General features: G+C 33.6%; 1 protein-coding gene across 2 annotated transcripts in view; it reads right to left on the bottom strand.

Annotated features, from left to right (window-relative positions):
* The window catches only part of ARHGAP15 (Rho GTPase activating protein 15), an 818,783-nt gene that overhangs the window by 677,452 nt on the left and 113,739 nt on the right, over positions 1–27,592 (bottom strand). For both annotated transcript variants that reach the window (XM_031963678.1, XM_031963679.1), the window contains exon 4: positions 5,753–5,814. In XM_031963678.1, the coding sequence (XP_031819538.1) occupies positions 5,753–5,814 (62 nt within the window). The remainder of the gene's footprint in view (positions 1–5,752; positions 5,815–27,592) is intronic.

Below are 27,592 nucleotides of genomic sequence, written 5' to 3'. Positions count from 1 at the left end.
GATGAAAAAAACCATCAGGGGAAAAATGATTTTATTTCGAATATTCCATAAATTCACTTCTATTTTGCTAACTGTCTAATGCAGAATTATTGACTCTGATTCCTGCCATTCACCCACAGTAATGGGTGGAAAAACCAACATTCTCAGAAACATTTGGGCAATACTTCCCTTCTTACCTTCTAGAAGAGGAAGTTTAAGTCTATAAATTTATTTCTTCAATGTACTTCCTGACTGCTTTGGCATCTTAGAATTAACTACTGTTAGGCAACTTGATAAGAAATTTTTTTTGCACTATCTTCAGTCATGGTGTTTGATATGTACAAATCTCAGAGACAGGTAGAACTTAGATGGTAGAAATCTTGATTATACATGGAATGATAAATATAAATGCAGAAAATCACTTTGTAAAAATCACCTTAAACCAGGACTGGGAAACCTCTGGCCTCTGGGGCACATAAGATCCACAAAATCATTTGCATAATCAACTGCAAGCAATGATGAGCTGAAAGCTATGTAGAACAACCTCCCAGTTCTTGAGTTCTATGAGTTGATAATTTTGTATGGCCTTGAATGATGCTATAAATATATAAATGGTCTTTAGCAGAAAAAAGGTTCTCCATTCCTGCCAATCCTATCCCTTCTCCAAACTCTGTAAAGTACCTTCCATCAATCCTTTCTTTAGTTCCTACTTTCTGAACTATAAACAGGGATATAGATGGCTTTGCCTGATCCCAGTCCCAGTATTTCACCTTGAGGATAACTTAATGAATGGTGAGTCCCTGAATCAAAGCTTTTTATTATAAGAAGTTCCAGCCATGCTGTTGTCACTCTCCACACTGGCTTACCCTTTATTATGGTTCTCCTTATGCTGTCTGCCTGGTTTCCACATAGTTATCTTTTTACCTCCCTTTCCCTGCTTTCTAGCTTCCTATTATATTTTATCTTCCTTTATTAGAATATCGGCTTATTGAAAGTACAATCTGTTTCATTTTATTGTTTTTGTATTCCTGGTATTTAGCCCAGCTCCTGGCTTATAGTAAATGCTTAATAAATGCTTTAAGCTAGCTATCTTTATGCACATGTTTATCTCTTTATATATATAAGTATAGATATATCCATAATTATATCTATACATAAACATAGATACCCATGTATGTAGACATATTTTAGAAAAATTTAGATTGAAGATAAAAAATGATAGAAACAAGGCAAATTCTTATAAATATTGTGTCTACTTACCCTAGCTCTTAAGTGGTCAATTTAAAGAAAAATCAAAGGAATAAATGAGGAGCTAGTAAATCTGCATTGTAGAAATATTGTTATAGGAAGAAGGATCAGGCTTATTCAGCTTAGTCTCAAGGGCTGGAGCAATGAGTGGATTTTCAGTGACAGATTTTATTTTGATGTAAGAGAATACTTCTTAACAATTAGATTTAATTAAAATGGAATAAGCTGCTTGTATGGTACTGAGGTCCTTTTCACTCCCTTACAGGTTTATTAACTATATATGTAGACTATATTTTAAAAAATAAATATCAATGAGCTTCAGGAGATGTTGGACTAGTGTCTGGAAAAGTTAGGAAAGGATTCATGAAGATGGCTGGATTTGAGCTGAATCTTGAAAGAGATAAGGAATTTCAAATAGTAGCAGTGGGAAGAGAGTACATTCCAAGTAAAGGGGCTCAGGCAAAATTATAGAAATGGGAGACTTGAGTGTTGGATGTCTAGAACATTGAATATAAGAAGATGGGAGAAGTAGAAAGAGAGTAGGTTGCAAAGAAATTTAAATATTAAAAAAAATTTATGTTGGATCTTAAAGGTAATAGGAAATCCCCAGAGATGAATGGGCCAAGAGTTGATGCAATTAGAAACTGTGGTTTAATAATATCAAATTACCTGATGGTAAAAGGATGGATAGGAAAGAGCTTAGACTTGAGACTGAGGTATGCTGACCTAACAAAAGGATAATCATCTAGACAGGAGGCAATGAAGGCTTGAACTTGGGTGGCGATTTTGTCAATGGAGAAAAGAGAACATATATGAGAGATATTTTGGAAAAAGAAATGACAACTTAGTAAATTGACTATTTACATGGAGACTTAGGAGAGTTTGGAATTGAAGGTACTGCTGTGGTTAGGAGTAAAGGTAGTGAAAGAATGCTAATGCCCTCAACAAGAATAGGGACATTTGGAAAGGAGTGGAAGGGTTGAGGGTGGCAGGACATAATGAGTTCTGTTTTAGGCATGTTAAGTGTGAAGTGCCTCTGAGATACAGGGAGTTTGTGATGTGGAATATCTCAGGAGAGAGAGAAGGGTTGGGTTTATAGATCTAGGAATTATCAGCATAGTGATGGTGATTAAATCCATGGGTGGTGATGAGGTCACTGAGAAAGAAGGTTACTGAATGACTCAATGACTCAGGTCACTGAGATTAGAAAGAAAAGAAGGTCCAGATCAAAGCCTTGGGATTATCCCCTATAGTTAATGGGCCAGAAGAGACTAAAAAGTAGGGTTCCATCAAGCAGCAGAATCAGAAGTGATAAATGTTCGGAAAACTTGGAAGAAGAAAATGTCCAGGAGAAAATGGTAGTCAAGAATATCAAATACTGTGGAAATGTCAAGGAATATGAGGATTAAGATGGAACCATTTGATTTGGAATTTAGGAGAATAGATGGTAATTTCTGAGAGTGCCATTTCAGTTGAATGTGGTAGGAAGCCATAATAGATCGAGGTTAAAGAGGCACCTTAGGTATTGAGTGTAAATGGCCTTTTTAGGGAGTTTGACTTAAAAAGTAAGGAGAGTTAGACTATAATAGCAGGTATGTTTGTAGGCAGAAAGAAAGGACCCAATAATACTAACTATACTCAATATTAGACCATAAGACTAATAAATTTGAATTGAAAATAAGAACATATATGTAGTTTGCACAGTAATATTTCTTTAAAAGAAATATAGAAAATAGAAGATAGGGGAAGATGGAATAATAGAGGAAAGGAATCCAACAAGTCAAGATAAAGATAATGTGTATGAAGATTTTTTTTTTTAAATTGGGCCTGTGCAAAGAAATCAAGATCAAAAAAATGTATACCAATGTTGAATGGTAACTTCTCTGAAAGTTAGAATGTTAGAATTGACATTTTTAGGCTCAGGGGTAGAGACTTAAAATATTTGACTTAAATACAGCTCCTTCTGATTCAGATGGAATCTCTTTATGCACCATACTATGATGCTTCTTCTTATGAATATTGCAAGAAATAAATTGAATTTCAATTTGTCAAGTACTTAAGTTCCTACTATTTATCTACCACTGTTCTAGGTATTGAGAGAGAGAAAAGGAATATGATAGCAGCTTTGCCCTTAGCAAACTGGCAATCTAGTTAACATGCATTTTAACAGATTAATAATGATTTTAAGTACATTAGAACTCCAAAGAAAGGAGAAATCATTGTAGACCAGAGTAATTGTGAAAAGCTTTCTGGTAAAAGTAAGAATTCTTCTGGATTCCAAAGGATGATTCAGATTTAGCTATGCAGAAATGAGGAACCTACAAGCTTTCATATAATTTCAAACTCGTAATTTTACAGATAAAGAAACAGACTGGGAGAGGTTGAGACTTTCACAAGAGCAAATCTAATTGATTTGTTTGGCAGCTATAAATTGGCAGCTATAGACATTCCTTATATTGCATGAACTCAGACTTACCTTCTTTTGAAACTTCTCTAATTCATTAATTTTATTTCTAAAAATATGCTCCCCAGAGGTCAATAGAGTACTGGCCTAAACAGAAAAGAATATAACTCCTGAACTCTCTTAGCCAGCTTCCACAAAGTTATAGTCCTTCACATCTAGTACTTGTTATATTGATTTTTTTTTATTATAGTAACTTTTTATTGACAGAATCCATGCCAGGGTAATTTTTTTTTACAACATTATCCCTTGCACTCACTTCTGTTCCGATTTTTCCACCCCCTCCCCTAGATGGCAAGCAGTCCTATATATGTTGAATATGTCCTAGTATATCCTAGATACAATGTATGTGTGCAGATCCAAACAGTTTTCTTGTTGCACAGGGAGAATTGGATTCAGAAGGTAGAAATAACCCGGGAAGAAAAACAAAAATGCAAACAGTTTACATTCATTTCCCAGTGTTTTTTTTTTTTTTTTTCTCCTTTGGGTATAGCTGCTTCTGTCCATCATTGATCAATTGAAACTGAATTAGGTCTCTTTGTCAAAGAAATCCACTTCCATCAGATTACATCTTCATACAGTATCGTTGTTGACATATATAATGATCTCTTGGTTCTGCTCATTTCACTTAGCATCAGTTCATGTAATTCCCTCCAAGCTTCTCTGTACTCATCCTGCTGGTCATTTCTTACAGAACAATAATATTCCATAACATTCATATACCACAATTTACCCAACCATTCTCTAATTGATGGGCATCCATATATTGATTTTTTTAAAAAAACAAATGTAAAAAGATATATTTATTTTTGTTATACCTCATAATTTTAGACTAACTCCAAAATTGCATCAGACAACAAACTCAAGTTCACTGTATAGTCGTACAATTTGCAGACATTCTCTTTTGTTTTCAAAAATTGAAAAAAAAATTACTCTTTTCTATTATTGTAGTATCTCTTATTCTTATTCTTCAGGATCTTTCAAAGATAGCTCAAAAATTACATTTTTCCCCAGATTTTTTCAGTACCAGAAAGTGCAATTCATCTGGATTTGATGACTCAATCTCATCAACAGTAATTAATATTTTCCTCTCTTCCTACTTACCAACTTTTTTATTAACTATTTTTGTTTTATTCTTGTTAGGTGAAAAATTATTCTCAATTCAAAGAAAACTGAAATAAAATAGGAGTTGAATAATTCTTTTTCTCTTATTTCCAATTTCAAGTTCCATGTATTTGAAGTGATAGTCCTTTTTCTTATTTGACCTTGTCTTTTTTTTCCCCTATGTTGGCTTATTTCCTTAGCGTCATCCAACTTTGAACTTCAGTAGCCCTGACACTATGGTTTCAGAAATGTACAACACTTTTATAATTTTGATCTATTGTCAACTCTTACTTTCCTTTCTTTCACACATGTCATTTTATCAAAATTGCTTAGTGATTCCCCTCTGCAAATCCACATATATCTCATCATAGGGCTTCTGTTTTTCTTCTTAATTCTAATTCTTTCTCTTCTTCCCTTCAGAATTTTATTCTTGAGGGTTTCTCATCCTATCTGGGCTCTATCCTCAAAGAATTTTAGTCCATGGGGTTCTACCTGCCTTTATTGTGAACCTTTTGAAATTTGTTCTTCACAATTTGTAGGCTACTTTTATGAACATTACATTTTGTCCACCCTAGCAACCAGACCCTTTATATTGGTGAATCAGATTCAAAATAACAGGGCTCCTTATTGGTTCTGCCACCTTTTAAAGCATGCATTTATCACTAAATGCAAACATTAATCACCCAAACCATCAATTTTATAAACAAATGGAAAGAAAGGTTCTCATCTATTTAGATTGCAAGTTCCCAATAGTCATGAAACACCCATTTGTATGTTTCCTGCAGCCGAACAAAATATAGTGAATAATTATGATGATAATGATGATAGGTGAGTAGAAAATGACAGTAATTATTCAATACCTTACAATACCCAAACAATGGCAGTCATACACAGGTTTAATGATCTGAATGAAGAGACCACATCAATTACATGACACATCAAATTAAGATTCTTTAATACCTTAGTTTCTTCCCTCCATCTGCAATTTTAGCTTTTTGGAGATATCCTTCTTTTTCAACCATCTGCAAGAAAAATGTAAATGTTAAACACATGGCAGACTCTTATGCATTATTAGTTTGAATGAACCTATTTCTTTCAAGAGTCTTTATCAGGAAGGAAGTGTCCTGTCATAGACTTCATTAATAATGCACATATAGCTTATCACAAGTGCCTGTAAGGTCATATCCTTTCCAAGTAGTTAAATACACTAAGAGATAGATTGATCGATTTTGGAATGATTTGTGGGCTATACCTTCATTTTTGTTTTATGTGAATCAACACTGAAGTCTTTTGTTTGCATAATTGTTTCAAAATGATAAAATGAACCATAATAAAGTGCCTATCCTTCCCTCCTTTTATACCTGCTGTTACTGGAATGAGACTCATTTTCTCTTTCCCTGGACCTTAGGAAGTGCCAGGTTGACTGAATTATCATTTAAGAACCCCTTGAATTACTGATGAATAGTTAGAAATACAGTTCTCTTTAGGTTTTGATTTTTGATAATTGGATATTTCATTTCCTTCCTAGTTTTGTTCCACTTTATACTACCAATACAGTGCACTGAAAATAATAGTTACTTAATAAATATGCACTTATGGAGTAGCACTTTTCCAACTAAAAAAAAGTTGCTTCTTTCTTCATGAGACAATATTTAGTTTTTCAATATTATTTTTCCCTCTTTTATACTTTTGATAGTGTACTCCTTGATATTCAATAATTCTTTCTAATTTCTGAAGTTTACCACATTAGCAAAGTCATTGCAAAATTCTGAAATAGCTTAATATATTTTTTTATTTCAATATGAGTACCCACTTCCCCTATGATATAATAGCCCAAAGGAATGAATCTCAAATGGATAGATTCAGGCTCTTTAATAGGTAGTGTTTTTTCAGTAATTCTCCAGTTGTGACTGACGCCGTGACACTTTGGGGGGTTTTCTTGGCAAAGATAATGGAATGATTTGCCATCTCCCTCTCCAGTTCATTTTGCAGATAAAAAAACTGAGGCAAACAGATTAAGTGAAATACCCAGGTTTCCTTAACTAGTAAGTGTCTGAAGACAAATTTGGACTCAGGAAGTAAATCTTCCTCACTCTAGGTCTGGCACTCTATCCACCATATTACCAAACTCTCTGATAGGTAGTTGCAGATAATTTGAGGACATTCTGCTCTGCAGTGAAATATTCATATCACAATGGATAATTCAAATCCATTCAAATCAGCAATCATTTATTAACTGCCTGACATATGTAAGGTACCATTCATACCTGTGTCAGCCAGGTGCTGCAGTAGATAGAGCTCTGGACCTAGAAGTCTGTTCAAATCTGGTCTCAGACACTAGCTATATGACTTTAGGCCAGTCACTTTACTCTGTTTGCCTCAGTTTCCCCATCTATAAAATGAGCTGAAGAAGGAAATGGCAAACCACTGCACTATCTTTGCCAAGAAAATCTCAAAAGGGGTTGTGGCGACTCAGACATGACTGAAAAATGAATAAACAATAATAAAAATTATCCATACTGTGGATAGTAGGATGCTGAGATGAAAAATAATCTGTATTCTGAAGAAAAAATACAGTAATAGTGAGGAAGGGGGAAGATTGTATATAGTTATAGATTCATCACTATGATATTAATTAGAAAACAATAAATTGATAAACATTGGATAAGTATCTACTATGTACCAGACATTGTACTAAGCATTAAGGATTCAAAAAAGATAAAAGATAGCTCCTGCCCTCAAAGGACTCACAATCAAATAGGAGAGATGATAAGTAAATAAATTTGTACAAACATTGCACAGGATAAATGGGATATTATAAAGAAAAAAAAAAAGGTTTGAGTTAGGTACATACTAGAGGTTAGAAAGTCCTAAGATTGCACTGGTTTGGAAGAATGAGAAAGTTGTTACTTGATGTGGATGGCAGGGTACTGTGTTATTGTCATGTGGGGAAAGTGTGTGCAAAAGCAAAAATAAAAGACACAGAAGGACAAGGATTTCATTCAGTATGTGAATGAAAATATGCATGGAAAGGTAAGTTAGAGCCAGGCTTGTAAAAGCTGCTGAATGATGGGCTAAGCTTTGGGTACTTTACCTGGTAGACAAAGGAAAAGCCAACCAAGGATCTTGAGCAAAGATTTGAGCATAGTGAGTCAATATCTATATTAGAAAGATACTTACATGGTGGTATAGAGGATGGGAAGATAATGAAAGCAACAGACTGACTTATGAAGTTATTGGTAGCCCAAACAATAAGTAAAAATATTTGAACTAAGGGTTATAATAGAATAAGGAAGACAGAAATGCACAGTAGAGATATAGGCAATTTTTTATAAGTCTATCCCTAATAATAATTGTGATGATGGCTTGATAGTTACAAAATACTCTTTAAAAATAAAAATAGCCCTTGGCTGAGAAATAATGCAAATATTATTATGTGGTAATGCAGATATTATCTGAATTTTTATTTTCAATTAGGAAGTTGAGGCGTAGAATTGTTAAGTGACTTGCTTAATAAAGATCACATATGGGAAAGCTACGACTGACCTGAACCCAGTTTTTTGGATTCCAATTCTAGTGTGTGTTTATTTGTGGGGTTTTTAAATAATGTTTGGGCTAGCTTTCTGGAGGTCCTCGAGATCAGCCCAAGTCCTTGGTCTTAATGGAGAAGTGATGAAGGCAGGACAGCCACCAAAAGACTGGTCAAGGATGGAATGTCCCCTTTCCAGTCTTTCTCAGCCCTTAAAAATCCTATTACAATTACATTATTATAGCATACTGATTATGTGTGAACTAGAGAACCATTAAAGTCACCATACTAAATACTAAGTACATATGTGAACCAGAGAATCATCATCTCATCAATTCTACTGAGTTAACATCTTATTTCAAGTATACTTCTCCAGAGTTCTGGCCCTCTACAGTTTTTTTTTCCTCTACTACACCCTGCTGCTTTGCTAATAGTGATGACAGTCAAGATGGATTCATAAAATTAACATGGGGTCTTTCTATATTGACTTCACTTCCCATAAGTTCCAATAGCCATTTTCTGAATTATTTTATAACAACAGAGAGTTTTATTGGTCCTGACACTATAGAAAGTTTTTTTTCTCTCTGTGATCTTTATATATATATTTTTTCTTATTCATGGACTTCTCTGGAAATCTATTAAAAGATCGTTCTGATCAACAATTAACATTATGGAGGCCAAGCTGGGTTTTTTTTTGCTGAATATGGTGAAATGTAACCACAGAAAAATACATTGGTTCAATTTAAGCATGTTTGGAGAGAAAGTGAAAGTAACAAAAATCTAGATTTATAGAGAAAAGAAGTACAAAAATGTATAACTCGTTACAAAAAATGACTGATCCTATCTTGAAAAAAAACTTTCATTTTTCAAAAATATTGACTGATGGAAAAATGGTAGATGAAGAGAAAGGGGAGGAAAGAATTGAGGTGTTTATAATAACTTCTTTATGAGAACATGAAAAGAAGTACTTAGAGCTCTTGTTGGAAGGAATCATCATGATCACTGTGTTTAGATTCTCATTCACACTTCAATTTATACTTCCTGGATTGCATATAACTTATGAATATCCTAGTGAGGCTAATCTTCAGGCTCATTTAACTGTAGTAACACACTTGTAATAAAAATTCTGTGGAGGTAAGGAAATAAGGTTGTACACAGTGTGATTTCCTTTAGTCTCTGTTCTCACCTATGCATGGTTGTGTTGACAAGGTAAGGAAACAGCAAGAAGCCTATTTCCTGCTCCAAAAAGGAAATATGAGATACAAGCTAGTGTAAGAAGGAGAAAGTAAGTATTCATGGTATACAAATTGAAGAGGTATATAAACACAATTCACATATTTTAGAAGAGAAGATATTGTGGAAAGAAGACAAATTATAATAAAACTACAAGAAATACATAGCAATAGAATTTAAAGCCAGAAAGAAACTAAAAGATCAGGAAGTCAAATTATAATTTATTTCTTTATATTGGGGAATATTATATTCTACTTAAGAAAAAGACAGATTTGATATGAAAAGCAAGCATCATAGTTGATTGGATTAGGCATATAAATCTCAGCAATTCTAGCAGCTTCTTTATGTTATTAAATCTTGCCCTATGTTTATCCTAATGGAAGTTATTTAAAACACCAAATTAGATCCACTTACTATATAACTTAGTACTAAACTAAACTAAGCTTTTTAAGCTGGGTCTTCAGCTACTTCCCCCAAGAGGTCCATGTATACAATTCAGAATGTCGTGAATATGGATAAACTTACCTCAAATCTAAATTTAGCTTTGCCTTCAGTTTTGAACATATTCAAAAAACTATAGTAGCATTAGACTTCACCAGATTTCCAAAGGTGTCTATCACACATCCACACACATAGATACACAAATAAAAACTCCTATTCTAGACCAAATGAAACTGCACATGCAGTCTATATTCAGTAACTTAAACCAGAATAAAATGTAATTGGGAAATACTTAAGAAATAAATAAAAATACAATGAAATATAAATATAAATAATATTAACATTTTAAAACTAAGCCAGTATGTGGTCCACAGGGTTACTTATGTATGGATTAGTGGCCATTTGAGTTTGACATGTATGCTTTATACTACTGTGTAACTATGAGATATGGCCTAATATCAGATATTTTGTTTGGCTTCTTGAGCCATTTCATGAATGGCCTTATTGAGTCTATTTGACTTAAGTGCAGGACAAGATTGCCAACTATGAAATCTTACGCATCAGCTAGTCTACCACTGAGAAGACTATATGAAGAATTGAAAACATCAGGATCTCCCAACAGCTAGTGAACATCAAATTAAAGTGAGAGTAATCATTGAAGAAAAGCATCTATAGTAGTATATAATCTATAGTAGCATATAGATGAACCCAGATAGCATCTGTAAGAAAGACTGTAATCGTTGATTTCAAGTTTCAAGGGAAAGGTAAAAAGAAAACACAACTTTACTTGTACATAAAGTGGGAAAGAATACTGGTCATGAATAGATATTTCCAACATACAACATAACATAAACTATTTAATACAATTCTGTTAGACATTTCATTGTTATATACAGTGACTCCTCAAACATAATTGTCACACACAGAAAGCCTAATCTAAGCTAATAAACATTCATAATTTCTGTTAATATTAAGGAATTCGGCTATGTGAGGACACTCTGTGTCTTATATAGCATATAATAAAAGCTTGTTGATTATACTTTGAATATATGTATGCATTGATCAAACACATTTATAATAATAAATCAAACACATTTATAAACATATCCTTACTATAACAGACAAAATTCTAGTTCCTGAGGAAACAAAGACAAAAAATGACAATTCTTGTTCTTATCTTCTACTGTAGAGACAGCATATACACTTACAAATACATACACAATAATTCTAGAGATGTAATAGCAGCATAGGTTTTCAGGAAAGGCCTTCTCTAGGAGGTAATGCTTATTCTGAGCATTAAAGCAAACTAGGGATTTTAAGCAGGAGGTGAGGAGAAGATGTATTTAAGGCACAGGGGAAAAATATATAGGTAGGTGGACAGGAAAATATTTCATTTGTGTTTCTTTGGCTCTGAACTCCTCTTACACTTACATTCTGAACTATGGCAACACTACAGCTTTCAAATTCTTTGCCTAAAAGTTTGCCAATTCTGTCATCCCAGCTATATTCTAACCTCCTTGAAAGCAGGGATTGAACCTTATCCTCTTTGTGTATAGGCAAGGACCCTACCTAAGATAACGTCGATCAAAAAAAACATATAAATGGGCTTTCCCTTACTCTTCAGCTATCATTCACCCAGGAACATTGCATTTTGCTCTTCTGCAAGTAAATAGCTTACTCCAGAGCAGATTTAAGTTATCTAGAGGTAAATGGACCATTTTTATGATCAGCTCTTTGAAGTTTTCTACCCCACATGGGCTTACAATTGCAGGGTTGATAGGGACCTTAAATGTCATATAGTCTAAAACTAAATGGAAACAACAACATGCCCAAGATCACCCAGTTAATTAATGAAACAGCTGAGTAAGAATCCATGACGTCTGATCATATAGGTCAATTATCTTCTTTCTGCACTACAGGGCCAAAAGATGTTCTCAAAAACCCAATTCAAAACTGGTGGACAATTAACTTATATTAAAAATGGAATATTTAATTGGTTTCAAGTCACTGTTAATACATTACTTTGATTACTTTATCAAATAGTTAATTCTTTTTTGTCTTGTAACTGTAACTAATATAACAGTAATAAAAGTATATGTGTGTATCTCATCAATTGAACTGAAAATTAAATTTTAGCTAAAATCTAAGGAAAGAGAAAAAATTCAGTGAATTAGCTTTCTACTTCCAAAAGCAATAATTTGTTTATCTAATGAAGATCCTGTTTCTTGATCACAGTACAAAATCTGTTTCTTAAGGTGTTCTTAATTTCCTGAATTGGAATAAAAGGCTCAAAATGTAAGTACTTTTGTGAAATGAAAGTATATATTCCTATGCTAATATATTTAGTAAAGCAGAAGTCTTTACTGAAATGAGTAATTAGCCTGAGAAATAGCAAACTAAATAGAAGAATAAAGTATGCGTTTGCCAGATATTTTGAATCCCATTAATTAAGTGCTTACCTCATTTTCACTTGTTGAAGTATTTCCCAGCCTTACTCTAAAGTCTCAGGGCAAATGCCAATACTATCTCTGATCTTTCAAACTAGAATTTTTTTCCTACTCCATTAGAACAATTCACTTTATTTTAAACATTTTACACATTTATGGGCTATTTGACTATAGTTATATGGTATCCCCTTATCACTGCTATTAAACCATAAAACCCTTAAAGACAATTTGTCTGTCTGTCTGTCTCTCTTATGTTTTACATTATTTAGCCCTTGTTTTGCAGATAATATGCACTTAATAAATATTCATTGAATGGATTGGGGATGAGGGTCTTAGCCATAATAAAAACATCATAGTGATTTTGTTCCATTTCATTTCAAGCCAACATCTCTGGTAGTGCTCTGTAACTCTGCATATGATTAAATAAAAAAAAAGGGGGGGGGAAATAAAACAAAATAAAACAATGTCTGCCAGCCCTTCTCCTCACACAACACAAATTTTTAAAACTATTCTTTAGACTGTGGCTGAGGCCAGTATTTTTAGTGCTGAGCTGAATTGTCTATAAATTCTGCAATTAGGCCATATCTACCAATTGCAATCAAATGATGTAGAAGAAATATATTGTTCTGTCTAATTTGTAATAAGTCACTGGGATAGGCAGGAACCAAGAAATACCAATCTTGCTCCATTGTTTACCATTAAGGGTATACTGGTTGAGTCAGACAGATCAAATTTTATGACCCCATTCCCAATTCACTCAAACCCATTCATTCGGCATTAACTCACAGCCTGCAAAAGACTTATTCCAGCCCCAAGTCTCTAAGTACTGCAGGAATGATGTTAGAATGAGCTTTAATTAGACCACAAAGTTTCCTAAGCTTATTCAGGAATCATTTTGATACTTACTGTAGAAAATCTTTGGATATGTTTTAATCCATATTTTTTTTTTTTATTATTGCCTCAATTTCAGGGACAGGGTCAGGTTTGCTGTAATATTCTCATTTAAAGTAAAATAGCCAGTTAAAATAAATAAATAATAAAATAAAGAAATTGAAAGGGAAGAGAAGTTATTTCATTCTATTCCAACTCTACTTCTATACTTTCTTTCTCATATTTCCCTTGTCTTTACTCTTCCAGAGGGATCCCAGGAAAAGTTGGTTTTTCCCTCCTCTCTTTCATTGCTTTGCAGGTGCTCCATTTTCAGCTGTTGCTTTTGCTCCTTGCTGTTCCTCTCCTGCCTTTTTATCCATTGTTTTTTATCTGTTTTTTTGTCTCCTCCTTGCCCTTCTCTACAGCTGTTTCTCCTGCTGTTCTGGCTATGCTGGCCAGGTGTATGGCATAGAAGTGGTGGTGACTCTCCTTTATTAAAACAAGCAAGCAAAAACAAAGGCCTCCCAAAAGAAACATTGAGAGCTCCTGTACATAAACAATAAGGTCTTTTTTAAAAAAGTTTTATACTTTTGTAATAATCTTCCTCTTTGCTCAAAAATAAAGTCCAGTTCATTAAAGGCATATACAATAACAGAATCCTCTAGACTTAATGTTTAAATAGGATGAAGTGTGTGTCTATTTGAAGAAAAATAAAAGTAAGTGAATCCTAAGTTCCTTAATAAGGTACAGAGGTTATCTCAGAAAAATTATCTGGGAAATATGAAGAATAATATTCAACAAAGGATTATCCAATATAAGCTGTTAAATCCAAAGCTCAGGTATATGCCAGTTGATCCTACTGGATGTCCGTAGGTTGAGAATAGATTTTTGCTCATAGTCTATTATTTTAAAGCCAGAGATGGGAGAACCTGGCAGGCTTTAGGGTTCGGCAAAATGTCTTGAACCATTTTTCAAATGTTTTGGGTTTGGCAAAGCACTGATTATGTTTTGCCAAGTGCTTTCCTCCTTCATTTTAAAACCCTTGAGTATTTCAAGGGAAATTTAATCCGTATGTTTCTGACTCATTTAGCCTTAACTCATCAAAATGTTGTTTTGGAAGAGCTATTTGATGTCTAAGAAGCCCTTATGAGTCTTTTTAATGAGGCTTTCATTTTTAAACCAGTGAGCTACATTTTTTTTTCTACCACCACATAGAATGGTAACTTGGATAATCAAAGGTTTGGTTCAAAAGGTAAACAACAGTTGAAGATGCCTTTCTTTGTTATTGATTTATGAAGTGTGGGATGATACCCTCTCTACATCTTTCCTCTCCTTAAATCCTCCTTTCCACCATTCTCAATGTCTTTTTGCATCTCTGCTCAAGATATGTAGAACTTCAGTCTGATATTCAGGGATAATGCCCCACCCATTTCTGTCCTGGGCAATATCTTACTGGAAATTTAATTGTCTCTTATAACTTAATGGGAAAGGAAGTAATGAGTGGCTCAATATCCCTGGATTTGCTGGTTGCTTCTACTTTCACTGTACATTAATTGCAAATGGAGAAGTACCTAATGAAGGAGAAGTTATGGTACTTTGATGCTACAAAAAGAGGAAATAAGTTTTGTTACTATAATCTACCAGTCTCTATGTTGGTGTGTTTTCACTTTGTCAAGGTTAATTGTTGTTTTAGATTTGGCTTCATTCCCTCCCACAACTTCCAAGAGACTGCTTTATCCATCATTCCTTCAAACCTATTTTCAGTCTCATTCTATCTACTGGCTCCTGATTTTCTGCCCACTAAAAATGTTCAAATTCCTATCCTTAAAAAAAAAGAACAAAATAAACAACAACTCTTAATTTAATCTCATCATCTCCTCAAGTTATATCATTTTATATTTTCCCTTACCTTCACTGCCAAGATTCATAAAAGAGCTATCTTTTGTTGCTTTTGTTGCATTTTTTTGTTTCATTTTCTTATTACTCATCTGGTAAATGTTTGCAATCTGAACCCTATGGCAAACCCTTTGAGAATCACTTCCGTAGAGAGTTACTGCAGTGTAGGAAGTAGAAGAATACCTGACATTTTTAAAAAGTTATAGGAGACCAGCTACACCCAGCAAAAGAACTCTGGGAGATGACTATGAACCACTACATAGAATTCCAAATTCCTTTATTTTTGTCCACCTGCATTTTTTATTTCCTTCACAGGTTAACTGTACACAGTTTCAAAGTCTGATTCTTTTTGTACAGCAAAATAACTGTATGGACATGTATACTTATATTGTATTTAACTTATACTATAACATATTTAACATATATTGGTCAACCTGCCATCTGGGGGAAAGGGTGGGAGGAAGGAGGGGAAAAGTTGGAACAAAAGGTTTGCAATTGTCAATGTTGAAAAATTACCCATGCATATATCTTTAAATAAAAAGCTATAATTAAAAAAAAGTTATAGAAGGCATGAAGTAGAATTTTATCAACATTCCCTTCCAGAAAACTGAAATAATACCTAAAATTGAATTCTGGAGAAGAGTCAATAATATGTTGTGTAAGACATTTTCTAGTTCCCAAACAACTTAGGAGGTTGGAGAGAGAGGTTTGTGGACAATTCAGAGCAAACATGGTGGAAACACAAGCTATTGGTCTTAAAGGCAGCAACAACAGAAGTAACTTTGAGAGTTCTCAAACCAGAGATGGTAAGGTGATCAGGGAACTGGCCGGAAAAAGACTACATTGGAGCCCTGGGCAAGCACTCGACACAGGATAAAGCCCTTTGTGGTAAATCCACTGTCTATACTCACTTCTGGGTCCCAGTTAGAGTGGAGAATAGTTCTTACAGTTACAAGGGATCAAAGATCCTGGAAAATAATATTGCTTGTGGTCCAAGGGAACAGGGGCCATGGGGAGCAGTATTGCCTGTGATTGCTGGGGACCACTGACCATACCTTTCCCTGGATTAACACCTTGCAAATGCTTAAAAACTTCCAAACCCAGAGGCCTAGTTCCTAAAAGAGCAATTCAAAAAAGGCCTGAAGCTTGTTTTTGGTCCATCAGATCCCAATGTTAACATGAAGCTCAAAATCAAGAAATAAGTTGGAAAAATGAACAAACAGCAACGACAAAAAGAACCTGACCATAAAAAGCTACAATGTTGACAGAGAAGATCAAGACAAACTCAGAAGACAATGATATCAAAACTGCTACAATCAAAACATTAAAGGAAAAAATATGAATTGGACTCAACAAGACTTCCTAGAAGAGTCAAAAAATATTTTAAAATTTAAATAAAAGTGTCAAAAGAAAAAAAATTGGGAAAACAAGTGAGATAAAATTAGGCGAGCATGTGAAGTTTTACCTCTCACATCTATGAAAAAGGGAAGAATCTATGGACAAATAAGAGAGATAGAGGGGATCACAGGATATAAAATGGGTGATTTTAAGTGCGCTAAATTAAAAAAGCTTTTACACTAAACCAATGCAAGCAAGATTAGAAAGAAAGGAGAAAACTGGAGGGAGGTGGGAATTTTGACAGCAAATTGCTCCAATAAAGATCTCATTTCTTAAATATATAGAGAACTGAGTCAAATTTGTAAGAATATAAATCATTCTCCAATTAATAAATGGTCAGAGGATATGAACAGTTTTCAGAAGAAGTCAAAACTATCTCTAGCCATATGAAAAAAAAAGTGCATTAAATCACTATTGATTAGAAAGATAAAAATTAAGACAACTCTTGAGGTACCATTTCACATCCTACTATGACAAAAAAGGAATATGATAAATATTGGAGAAGTGGGAAAATTGGCATACCAAAGCATTGTTGAAGCAGTGAACTTATCTAATCATCATATAATTATAATTATAATCAAAAGGGCTATTACTATTGGATTCATCACTCCTACTACTATAGTCAGATCCCAAAGAAGTCAAAGAAAAAGGAAAATTAGCTATCTGTACAAAAATACTTGTAGCAACTATTTTTCTAATGGAAAGAATTGGAAATAGAGGGGATGCCCCTTAATTGGGAAACGATTGAACAAATTGTGGTATATTATTGTGATAGAATACTGTTGTGCTATAAGAAATAATGAGCAAGATGGTTTCAGAAAAAACTTGGGAAGATTTATGTAAACTAGTATAAAGTAAGTAGAATTAAGAAAATACTGTGCACAATTAATAGCATTACTATATGATGATCAATAATAAATTACTTAGATATTCTGATTAATACAGTAATTCAAAACAATTCGAAAGGAATTATGATGAAAATATTACCCACAGAGAAAGGTCTGATGGAATTTGAATGTAAATTGAAACAGTTTTTTCACTTTTTCTTGCTTTTTTGCAACATGACTAATTAGGAAATATTTTTGTTTTGAATGAATTCACATGTACAATTGATATCACATTTCTTGTCTACCAAGTCAGAGAAAGCTAGATAGGAAGGACAGAAGTCAGAACTCAATTATTTAAAATGCTCAACTATATAAATAATAACATTTTAACAAATTAAGAAAAACATACAAGGAAATTATTAACATAAAATTAGCACCTTGGTAAAAAAGGGGAAAAAAAAATGAATATATGTGAGAATTTATTTCTCACATAAAAGAGATATCCAAGGAAGAGCTTTTACAGTAGAATGAGAAATGGTGAGAGAAATGATGATGTGAATTGGTCAAAAAAGGAAGAACATGTGTATATGTGTCTATACATACACACATATATCACATATGTGTATGTTAATATGTGCACATATAGATAGATGTTTATATATGTATTGTGTGTACATATGTAGATTATATTAGATACAGAAATCTATATACTCAGTGGGGAATTAGAAGGAGAAAGAAGTTGTGATAAAAGGAAGGGCAGATTTTAAAAGGCAGTAGAAGCAATACAATGATACAAAATAATTTTGTAAGGGAAAAAGCCAGAAAAATAACTATGAAGACTTAAATACAGATTGAATCATACTATTTTCATTTTTATTTGATTTCTCTTTCTTGTGATTTTTTTCAGTCTTGATTTTTTTCTTCTTCTCTTCCTTTCATCCTCCCTCCCAAGACAGCAAACTATCTGATTCAGGTTTTACATGTACAAACATGTTAAATATATTTCCATATTAGTCATGTAAAAAAACAACATAAAATAATATTAGTGACACATAGTATAGTTTTTTTTTAATTTTTCTCTGTTAATTAAATCTATTTTGGCTTTAATTTTGTTTGCTATCATGATCGCTATTCATGATTTTTTACAAAATAAATTCCACTCCAGCTCTTTATTTTATCTGAATATATCTCCCATTTTTATTGTATTTCCTGAAAGCAATATGTTATTGAATTCAGATTTTTAATCTCTTCTGTTATCCATTTCTATTTTATGGGTAAATTAATCCCACATTTTAAGCTATAATCACATACATATTTTTGATAACATATACAGCCATTTTATTTGTAAAAAGATTATATATAAGATTACAGCCACATATATGTAGGTATGTATATACACACATACAACATACACATTTAAATATACACATATCCTTTCAGTCATATTGACATTGTTAGCCCTCCAATGATTTTTTTTTTTAAACTAAAGCTATAGGATTTGAAACCGACCTCTGACATTACTTTTAAATATATATATCTTTTTATTTTCAAAATATATACATGGATAATTTTTGATATTCACCCCTACAAAACCCTTAATCACATACCTATTAAAAGGGAAAGGAAGAGAACAAATATTTATTAAATTCTCACTTAATGAGTCAGGCACTATAGTAAATGCTGTTGATATTCAGTTGTTTTTCAGTGGTATCCAACTCTTCATGACTCCATTTGGAATTTTCTTGGCAAAGAGTGGTTTGTCAATTTTTTATCTAATTCACTTTTTAGATGAGGAAACTGAAGCAAAGTTACTTGTCCGGGATCAGAGAGCTAGTAAGTGTTTGAGGCTAGAGTTGAACCACTTCCCTCCTCTAAGTGCTTTACAAATATTATCTTGTCTGATCCTCATAAGGAAACAGGTGCTAGTATTATCCCTATTTTATAAATAAGAAAATCGAACCAGACAACAATTAAGTATGTGAGGCTGGATTTAAACTCCAGTTTTCCTGACTGGGCCCAATAATGCATCTACTATTCTTCCTATCTGCCTATTTGAAGAGTACTCTTTCCTAATTGCCTGTCAGTTTCTTACAATCCTTATCTTCAGGTTTTGCTAAGATGCTTCTGAAAAGTCTTTCCTGATTAATATTCTTTTCTTTTAAAGAAACTTGCGTCTATTTATCTGTACATACATTATTGTTGTTTGTCTGTTGTAATCAAAGAGGGCCATGATATCAGGGAGGTGATACCTTGATGTACAAAATGAGGGAGAGCTGTTCCAGGTCATCTGCCTCACTTTCCCCACCAGAGCCATCTGGGTCTAGGAGTCAATTATGGATCAGGATGACTGAAGATGGCTCTGGATGCCATGGGAAATCTCAGCTTCTTTAAGGTAAAGAATTCAACAGGTCTCATGAGTTGCAACCATTTAGTGATTAAGACCAAGTGGGAATTGAGGCAAAGAATGGCCCATTTTACCTAGGCAAAGAAATACAATTCTAATTAAATCAATCTGGTATCTTTTCAATGAAAGGTGGTGGGAACAATGATTTATTAAACACCTGCTATATGCCTTGCTCTTATGATAACAATTTTATAAATATTATTTCATTTAATTTTCCCATTAGAATACAGACTCCTTGAAGGCAGGGACAATCTTGTTTCCAGTCCTTTATATTCCAGGTACCTAACACATTATCTTAAAGGTAGTCAGTGTAGTCAATACTTTTTTTAAAGACTAAGTCTCTTGAGTTTACTTAGTCTAGGAAGTTCAAAGGACTATTGATTGGCCCATGAACTTTACCTTGTTCTGTTTTCTGTCTGGCCAGGTCATCTCAAAAAACCTCATAATAAATATCCTCAAGTAGTTATCTCCTCAGTCAGAAAGACTTCAGTTTTTTCAGGGGAATTGTCCCTTTCTTCTACCTTTCCTCTCTAGAAAATCTTCAAGTCTAGTGGCTCTCAGTACAGGATGCTCACCACGTAATTACCAAACTTAGTGTTGACACTTGATTAGCATCTTGCACTGAGGCTCAAAATTCCTGAATCCGGGAAAGCCTACGGCTTGATTTCAGGTTTATACCATCATAATTGGAATACACAGTAAAAATATTTTTTCTTGAGTTTAATTAGATAATTAGAACCTCGTGGGATTTTAGAGGTCATTTTAGGATGGTACATTTAGAGTTAACAGGGATTTCAAAGTCATATGGTGAAATTCCTTCATTTTACAGATAAAAAAACAATTTCAGGGAAGTTGTGACTGGTCAAGCCCAAGGAAGTAATAATTGACAGAATGAGATTGGAATTCAGGCTTATTCCAGAGCCAGTGTTCTTTCCCCTGTGTCACACAGATTTCCTTTAAACCGGTCATTTTACAGATGAGAAAACTGAGATGGAAGGAGAAAGATTTAAAACTGCTCTATTTTTAGAAATCCTATCTTTCCCTTTGGGGCAGGTAGATGGCACAGTGGGTAGAGTGCAGTCAGGAAGATCTGAGTTCAAATCTGGTCTCAGATACTAGATTTATGACCCTGTGCCTCCTTTTTTCTCATTTGTAAAATGAGCTGGAGAAGGAAACGGTGAGCCATTGCAGTAACTTTGTCCAAAACAGCTCTCAAAGGGTCAGACACTTGTAAAAATGATTAAACTAAAACAACAAGTCTATGTGTCAGCTTCAAGACTTGCTAAGAAAAGCATTTTCCCCCTTCAGATACTACCAAGTATGGCTATAGTTGACAGCAAGACTATTAGCAATTGTTAAATTTGAAGAAAAGTCTGGCCTGATCACATGCTATTTCGGAGAAATATTCTCTCTTTTGTTTTAAAATAAGGACACGTAACGCATATTGAATGCCTTTCAACTTCAAAGCCCTTCACAAATATTAATTAATCCATAAAATGATATCAAGCTCTAAAGGTGAAATCTGCAGCTGCAGATTTTGCCCTAAGCCATTATAGCTGTTCATTGAGTCATCCTTCTCTGGGGGGAGCAGAGGATTTTCTAAAACCTGCCATGTTCTTTTGACTCCTGCGGGGTTATTTGCAAAGATTTCTTATTTACATTCTTTTCACAAAAAAGAAGGAAGAAGGGATAAAAAAGAAAGATAAAGATTTCAAGTTATATAAACATGATTATTTTCCTTCTGCATTTCTAGAGAAGAAAGGTAGAAGAAAGAGACAATTGCCCTGAAAAAACTGAAGTTTTTCTGCCTGAGGAGATATCTACTTGAGGTATTTATTATGAGGTTTTGGAAAATTCACCATCTGATTACTATTAAGCAATCACATATTCTTAAGAACATCTTCCTGTTCCTGTACCATGATTAGCATGCAGGGCATGTGGTCCAAAACCTTGTCTTCTCCTTTTCATGAAACAGGGAGGTGTCTCTCATGAGCCTGTTGGCTACAAGATGGAATGTATTTTTTTAAATAGGGAAAATTAGTTTTCTTCCTATGAACAGCCATTGATCACAAAAGAGTAGGATATAAGTATTAACTCATTGCTGTCCTAATCCCTCTCCATAAAATAGTAGCACCTGATCATCCCAGGACCATTATTAGATCAGTCTCAAAGATGAGTGTCACTACAGAAGGAACTTACCCTAGATTTGAATGTTCCCTGCAGTTTATTATAAATGCTGTAGATGAAAATAGGATAGGAATATTCTGAATAAAAGAAGACAGCAATGAGATCATCTAGGGAACTCTGCTAGAAGTTGTTGAATTGGATATTTCGTGTACTAATCATGTGCAAAAGATCACATTGATAAGCAAAGATAGAAATGCTGTAGTAGAGGAGATAGCAAATTTTAGGGAGAAAGGGAATTCATAAACTAGGCAGATAAACATGAGGGAAGGAGGGAAGAAAGGAGAGAAGGAAGGAGCAAAGGAGGGAAGGTAGGAAGGAAGGAAAGGAAAGAAAAAAGGAAGGAAGCAAGGAGTAGGAAAGAAGGGAAAGGAAGGAAAGAAGGAAGGAAGGAAAAAAGGAAGGAAGGAAAGAAGGAAGAAGGGTGGGAAGGAGAAAAGGAGGGAAGGAGGGAAGAAGGAAGAAAGGAGGGAAGAGAAGAAAGAATGAAAGAAGAAAGGGAGTGAAGGAAGGGAGAGAGAAGGAAGTGAGGAAGGAGGAAAGAAGAATCCATTAAGTGCTTTCTATGTACCATTCACTATGCCAAGAATTTTGCAAATAGTAATAACCTTAGTAGGTAGGTGATATTATGGTCCTAATTTTACAGTTAAGGAAACTCAGGCCCCTATTTTCTGGTTCCCTTTCTGGTAAGAATAAAAGTATCTTTTGGAAAAGTGGAGGTGGAGTGAGAAGAGATATCCTTGTGTCTCCTTTTAAACCACACATTAGAACGGCCTTCACCACAGATAGGCCCTCATTTTTGTTATATTTAAGGTTCTCTCTTTTCCCTTATAATTATAACAACAGATATAGGAATTCATCAAAAAACAAGTAAAGGTGAATGCTGCAAAATTAAAATGACCAAGTCAATCCACAAGATAAGAAGGCATCTCACCCTTGTGATGTGGAATGCTAAAAATAATGACTGAACTGCTTTTCCTCCCTCTTTTTTTGGTTTGTTTAAAGGGATGGCTCTCTGAGAGAAACAGGTATATAGAAAAGATTAAGTTCTATTAAAACAATATTAAGAAAATTCTACAAATAAGGTGAACCACTTCATTGTTTCTAAGTTTTCAAATGTAATATTATGTCAATCAAGTATTTTATGATGTGTTGTGTAGTCTGAAAGGCATAGTAAGATATACTAAGACATGATTTCCTGCCCTCATGAACATTACAATCAAATTAAAGGGCAAAACACATTAACAAATAATGTGTAGTATTTGCTAAATTTGTGTAGGAATAGATAGGACTGAGGGCGAAGCACTGAAGTTGGTGTAGTAAAGAAATACACTAGGTGACACAATAAACAAAAAAGTATATGCAAAGATAGCTTTGGAAACAATAATGAGAATGATATCCTTTGGAGGGTAGTAAGGAACTGAGAAAACTAGATAAAGGGTAGATTTTTGGGAGAAGTGAAAAGTGAGGACCAATAAATTATAGAGGGGTCAGATTTTGAAGAGCCTTTAAAGCCAGATAGTGGAGCTAAGACTTAACATGATAGAAAATGGAGAAACATTTGAGTTTTAGAAAAGGTAAATGATATGATGAAAGAATTGTTTAAAGAGAATAAATATACTATACTATATAAGATATATTTTAAAAGAAGAGAAGGTGAAGTAAGGGAATCTAATTAAAGGCATTTGTTTTTATCTAGATGAGTAATCCAGAGAACCTGTATTAAGGGGATGGCAATAGGAAAAGAAGTAAAAAGATAGATATAAGGAAGCTTTTCAAATAGAAAATTCACAGAACTTTTAAAAAATTGATTTATGGAATAATGTAAGCATTTCCATAGCATAGTGCAATAAAAAAGCTGCTTATACATGAAATTGCAAATCTATTATGTACAATTTGCTAATCCTTTCAAAAGTACAATAAAATTAATTATCATGTAAATTTCTTTTTTCTTTCTTCCTTTCCCCCTCTCCTGCCCTAGAGATACTAGACACAGATAGTCGTACATACACAAATATATATATATATATATATATATATATATATATATATATATATACATATATATATGTCAACTTATGCTATATACATATTTCTATTTAAAAAAAATTTTTTTGCATGCAGATAGCATCTTTCTTCACATGTCCTTTATAGTTTATCTGGGTATTCTTAATAAAGTCCACAGAATTTTGTGGCCTATGATATTAAGGATGATATCAAGGATATCAATTAACTTTAAGCTTATAGATAGATGGGGAGGTGGTAGTATTTTCCATGGACAAAGATAGGAACATTTAAATAAAAAGCCGAATATAAAGAGAGGATTAAGAAAATTAATTTATAGTCACAAAATTTGACAGTTGGAAGGAACTTCTAAGACTATTCAGTACAATTTATACATGAAATAGATCCTTACTACAACATACCTTACTATGGCTGACAAACTGCCTGAAGACCAAGAAGAGAAACTTCTCTCCTCAAAATAACTCATTCCACTTTAGAGGCAGTTTTAATTATTAGGAAGTTTTTCTTGGTACCAACCTTAAATTAGCCTCTTCAGTTTCCAGCCTATTTTGTCTTTTAGGGTAAAAGAGTACAAATCTGATTCATTCTTCACAGCCTACACTTTCATATACATGAAGATAACTATTATACACCTTCTCATCCTATTTTTTAAAGGTTAAACATGCCTGTATGACAAGGACTCAAGGTTCTTTACAATCAGTAGGTTGTCCCACTCTGGGTACAATCCAGCGTAATTACCCATATCTGTATTCAACTGTATTATTGGCAAGGAAACATTCATATTTTTCTTATATGGTCTCGAACTTTTCTCTCAAAGGTCAATGGTATCATGTTACTGCCCTCCTCAAACAACCCTATGACTTTTTTTTATAATTCTCATTTTCACAAGACAACAAGATCTGACAAAATCAGACTCCAGTGTGACTTTCACCTCCCTTTTCCTAAAAGCTATGCTCCTCTTACTGCTGTTCAAGATTGCACTAGCTGTTGTGGCTGCCATGTCATACCATTTATGTCCTTCTAAAACTCCAAGATATTTATTTTTTATATTTTATATTTATTTCTAATGAATTTAATCTTAATATAACCAGCCAAATGTATTAGTCTATCAAGAAGCATGTGGATACTGATTTTGTCATCCAATGTATTAGTTATCCCTCCTATCCAACTTTTTAATCATCTATAAATTTGATGAGACATTTGTATTTTTTCCCAAATCATTGATAAAAATGTTGCTGCATAGCCAAGTATAGATTCTGGAGACCTCTCTTGTCATGCTGAAATTGAACTAATCTAAAAGATCTTTTGAGGCTGGTCATCTAATCAATTCCAAATTTATTCAATTGTTTTACTGTCTTATCCATATCATTTGCCCTTTTCTTTTAATGGTAGAAAATACTTAATCATATATTTTGATCCTGAGGTAAATAAAAGATATCAAAATAAAAATGCCTAATATAATTTGAGTTTGGAGCTCAACAGAGAAAATAGGAGTCATTAGAACAGAGATATTTGAAGACATTGGAAATATATTTTTGTTTATGAGACTGTAGAAAAAAAAGGACAGCCACATCCTGAGCTTCAGATATTACTCATAAAGATAAAGAAGCATAGCAGTTACCTAAAACCAAAAAATGAAGGAACAATAAGAAAGGTAGGAAATCATTCACAATAGTGAACTATCATCAAATCAAAGGATCAATGGGTTTAAAAGAGGAATTTGATGACCACTGTTGAGTGAATCCTAGAGATCAGTGAAAATTAAAAAGACATAAAGGCCATGGTGATATTATTTATGAATGAAAGACCAGATTAAGACCATATAAAAAATTTAATGTTTCTTTTTTTTTTTCCTTTATTTAATAGCCTTTTATTTACAGGATATATACATGGGTAACTTTACAGCATTAACAATTGCCAAACCTCTTGTTCCAATTTTTCACCTCTTACCCCCCCCCCCCCCTCCCCTAGATGGCAGGATGACCAGTAGATGTTAAATATATTAAAATATAACTTAGATACACAATAAGTATACATGACCAAAACATTATTTTGCTGTACAAAAAGAATCAGACTCTGAATTATTGTACAATTAGCTTGTGAAGGAAATCAAAAATGCAGGTGTGCATAAATATAGGGATTGGGAATTCAATGTAATGGTTTTTAGTCATCTCCCAGAGTTCTTTTTCTGGGCATAGCTAGTTCAGTTCATTACTGCTCCATTAGAAATGATTTGGTTGATCTTGTTGCTGAGGATGGCCTGATCCATCAGAACTGGTCATCATATAGTATTGTTGTTGAAGTATATAATGATCTCCTGATCCTGTTCATTTCACTCAGCATCAGTTCATGTAAGTCTCTCCAGGCCTTTCTGAAATTATCCTGTTGGTCATTTCTTACAGAACAGTAATATTCCATAATTTTCATATACCACAATTTATTCAACCATTCTCCAACTGATGGACATCCATTCAGTTTCCAGTTTCTAGCCACTACAAAAAGGGCTGCCACAAACATTCGTGCACATACAGGTCCCTTTCCCTTCTTTATAATCTCTTTGGGATATAATCCCAGTAGTAACACTGCTGGATCAAAGGGTATGCACAGTTTGATAACTTTTTGAGCATAGTTCAAACTACTCTCCAAAATGGTTGGATTGATTCACAACTCCACCAACAATGCATCAATGTCCCAGTTTTCCCGCATCCCCTCCAACAATCATCATTATTTTTTCCTGTCATCTTAGCCAATCTGACAGGTGTGTAGTGGTATCTTAGAGTTGTCTTAATTTGCATTTCTCTGATTAATAATGACTTGGAGCATCTTTTCATATGACTAGAAATAGTTTCAATTTCTTCATCTGAGAATTGTCTGTTCATATCCTTTGACCATTTTTCAATTGGAGAATGGCTTGATTTTTATAAATTAGAGTTAATTCTCTATATATTTTGGAAATGAGGCCTTTATCAGAACCTTTGACTGTAAAATATTTTCCCAGTTTATTGCTTCCCTTCTAATCTTGTCTGCATTAGTTTTGTTTGTACAAAACTTTTCAGTTTGGTATAATCGAAATTTTCTATTTTGTGATCAGTAATGATCTCTAGTTCTGCTTTGGTCATAAAGACCATCCCCTTCCACAGGTCTGGAGAGGTAAACTATCCTATGTTCCTCTAATTTATTAATAATTTCATTCTTTATGCCTAGGTCATGAACCCATTTTGACCTTATCTTGGTGTACTGGCTGTTAAGTATGGATCAATGCCTAGTTTCTGCCATATTAGTTTCAATTTTCCCAGCAATTTTTATCAAACAGTAAGTTCTTATCCCAAAAGCTGGGATCTTTGGGTTTGTCAAAGACTAGGTTGCTATATTTGTTGACTGTTTTATCCCTTGAACCTAATCTATTCCACTGATCAACTAATCTATTCCTTAGCCAATAACAAATAGTTTTGGTAACTGCTGCTCTATAATATAATATTAGATCTGGTACAGCTAAGCCTACCATCATTTGATTTTTTTTCATTAATTCCCTTGAAATTCTTGACC

Source organism: Sarcophilus harrisii, chromosome 3 (genome assembly GCF_902635505.1).
Source record: "Sarcophilus harrisii chromosome 3, mSarHar1.11, whole genome shotgun sequence".
In the NCBI taxonomy this organism is placed as follows: domain Eukaryota; kingdom Metazoa; phylum Chordata; class Mammalia; order Dasyuromorphia; family Dasyuridae; genus Sarcophilus; species Sarcophilus harrisii.
Note: the sequence above shows the minus strand (reverse complement) of the source record. Positions and strands in the feature narration are given on the sequence as shown.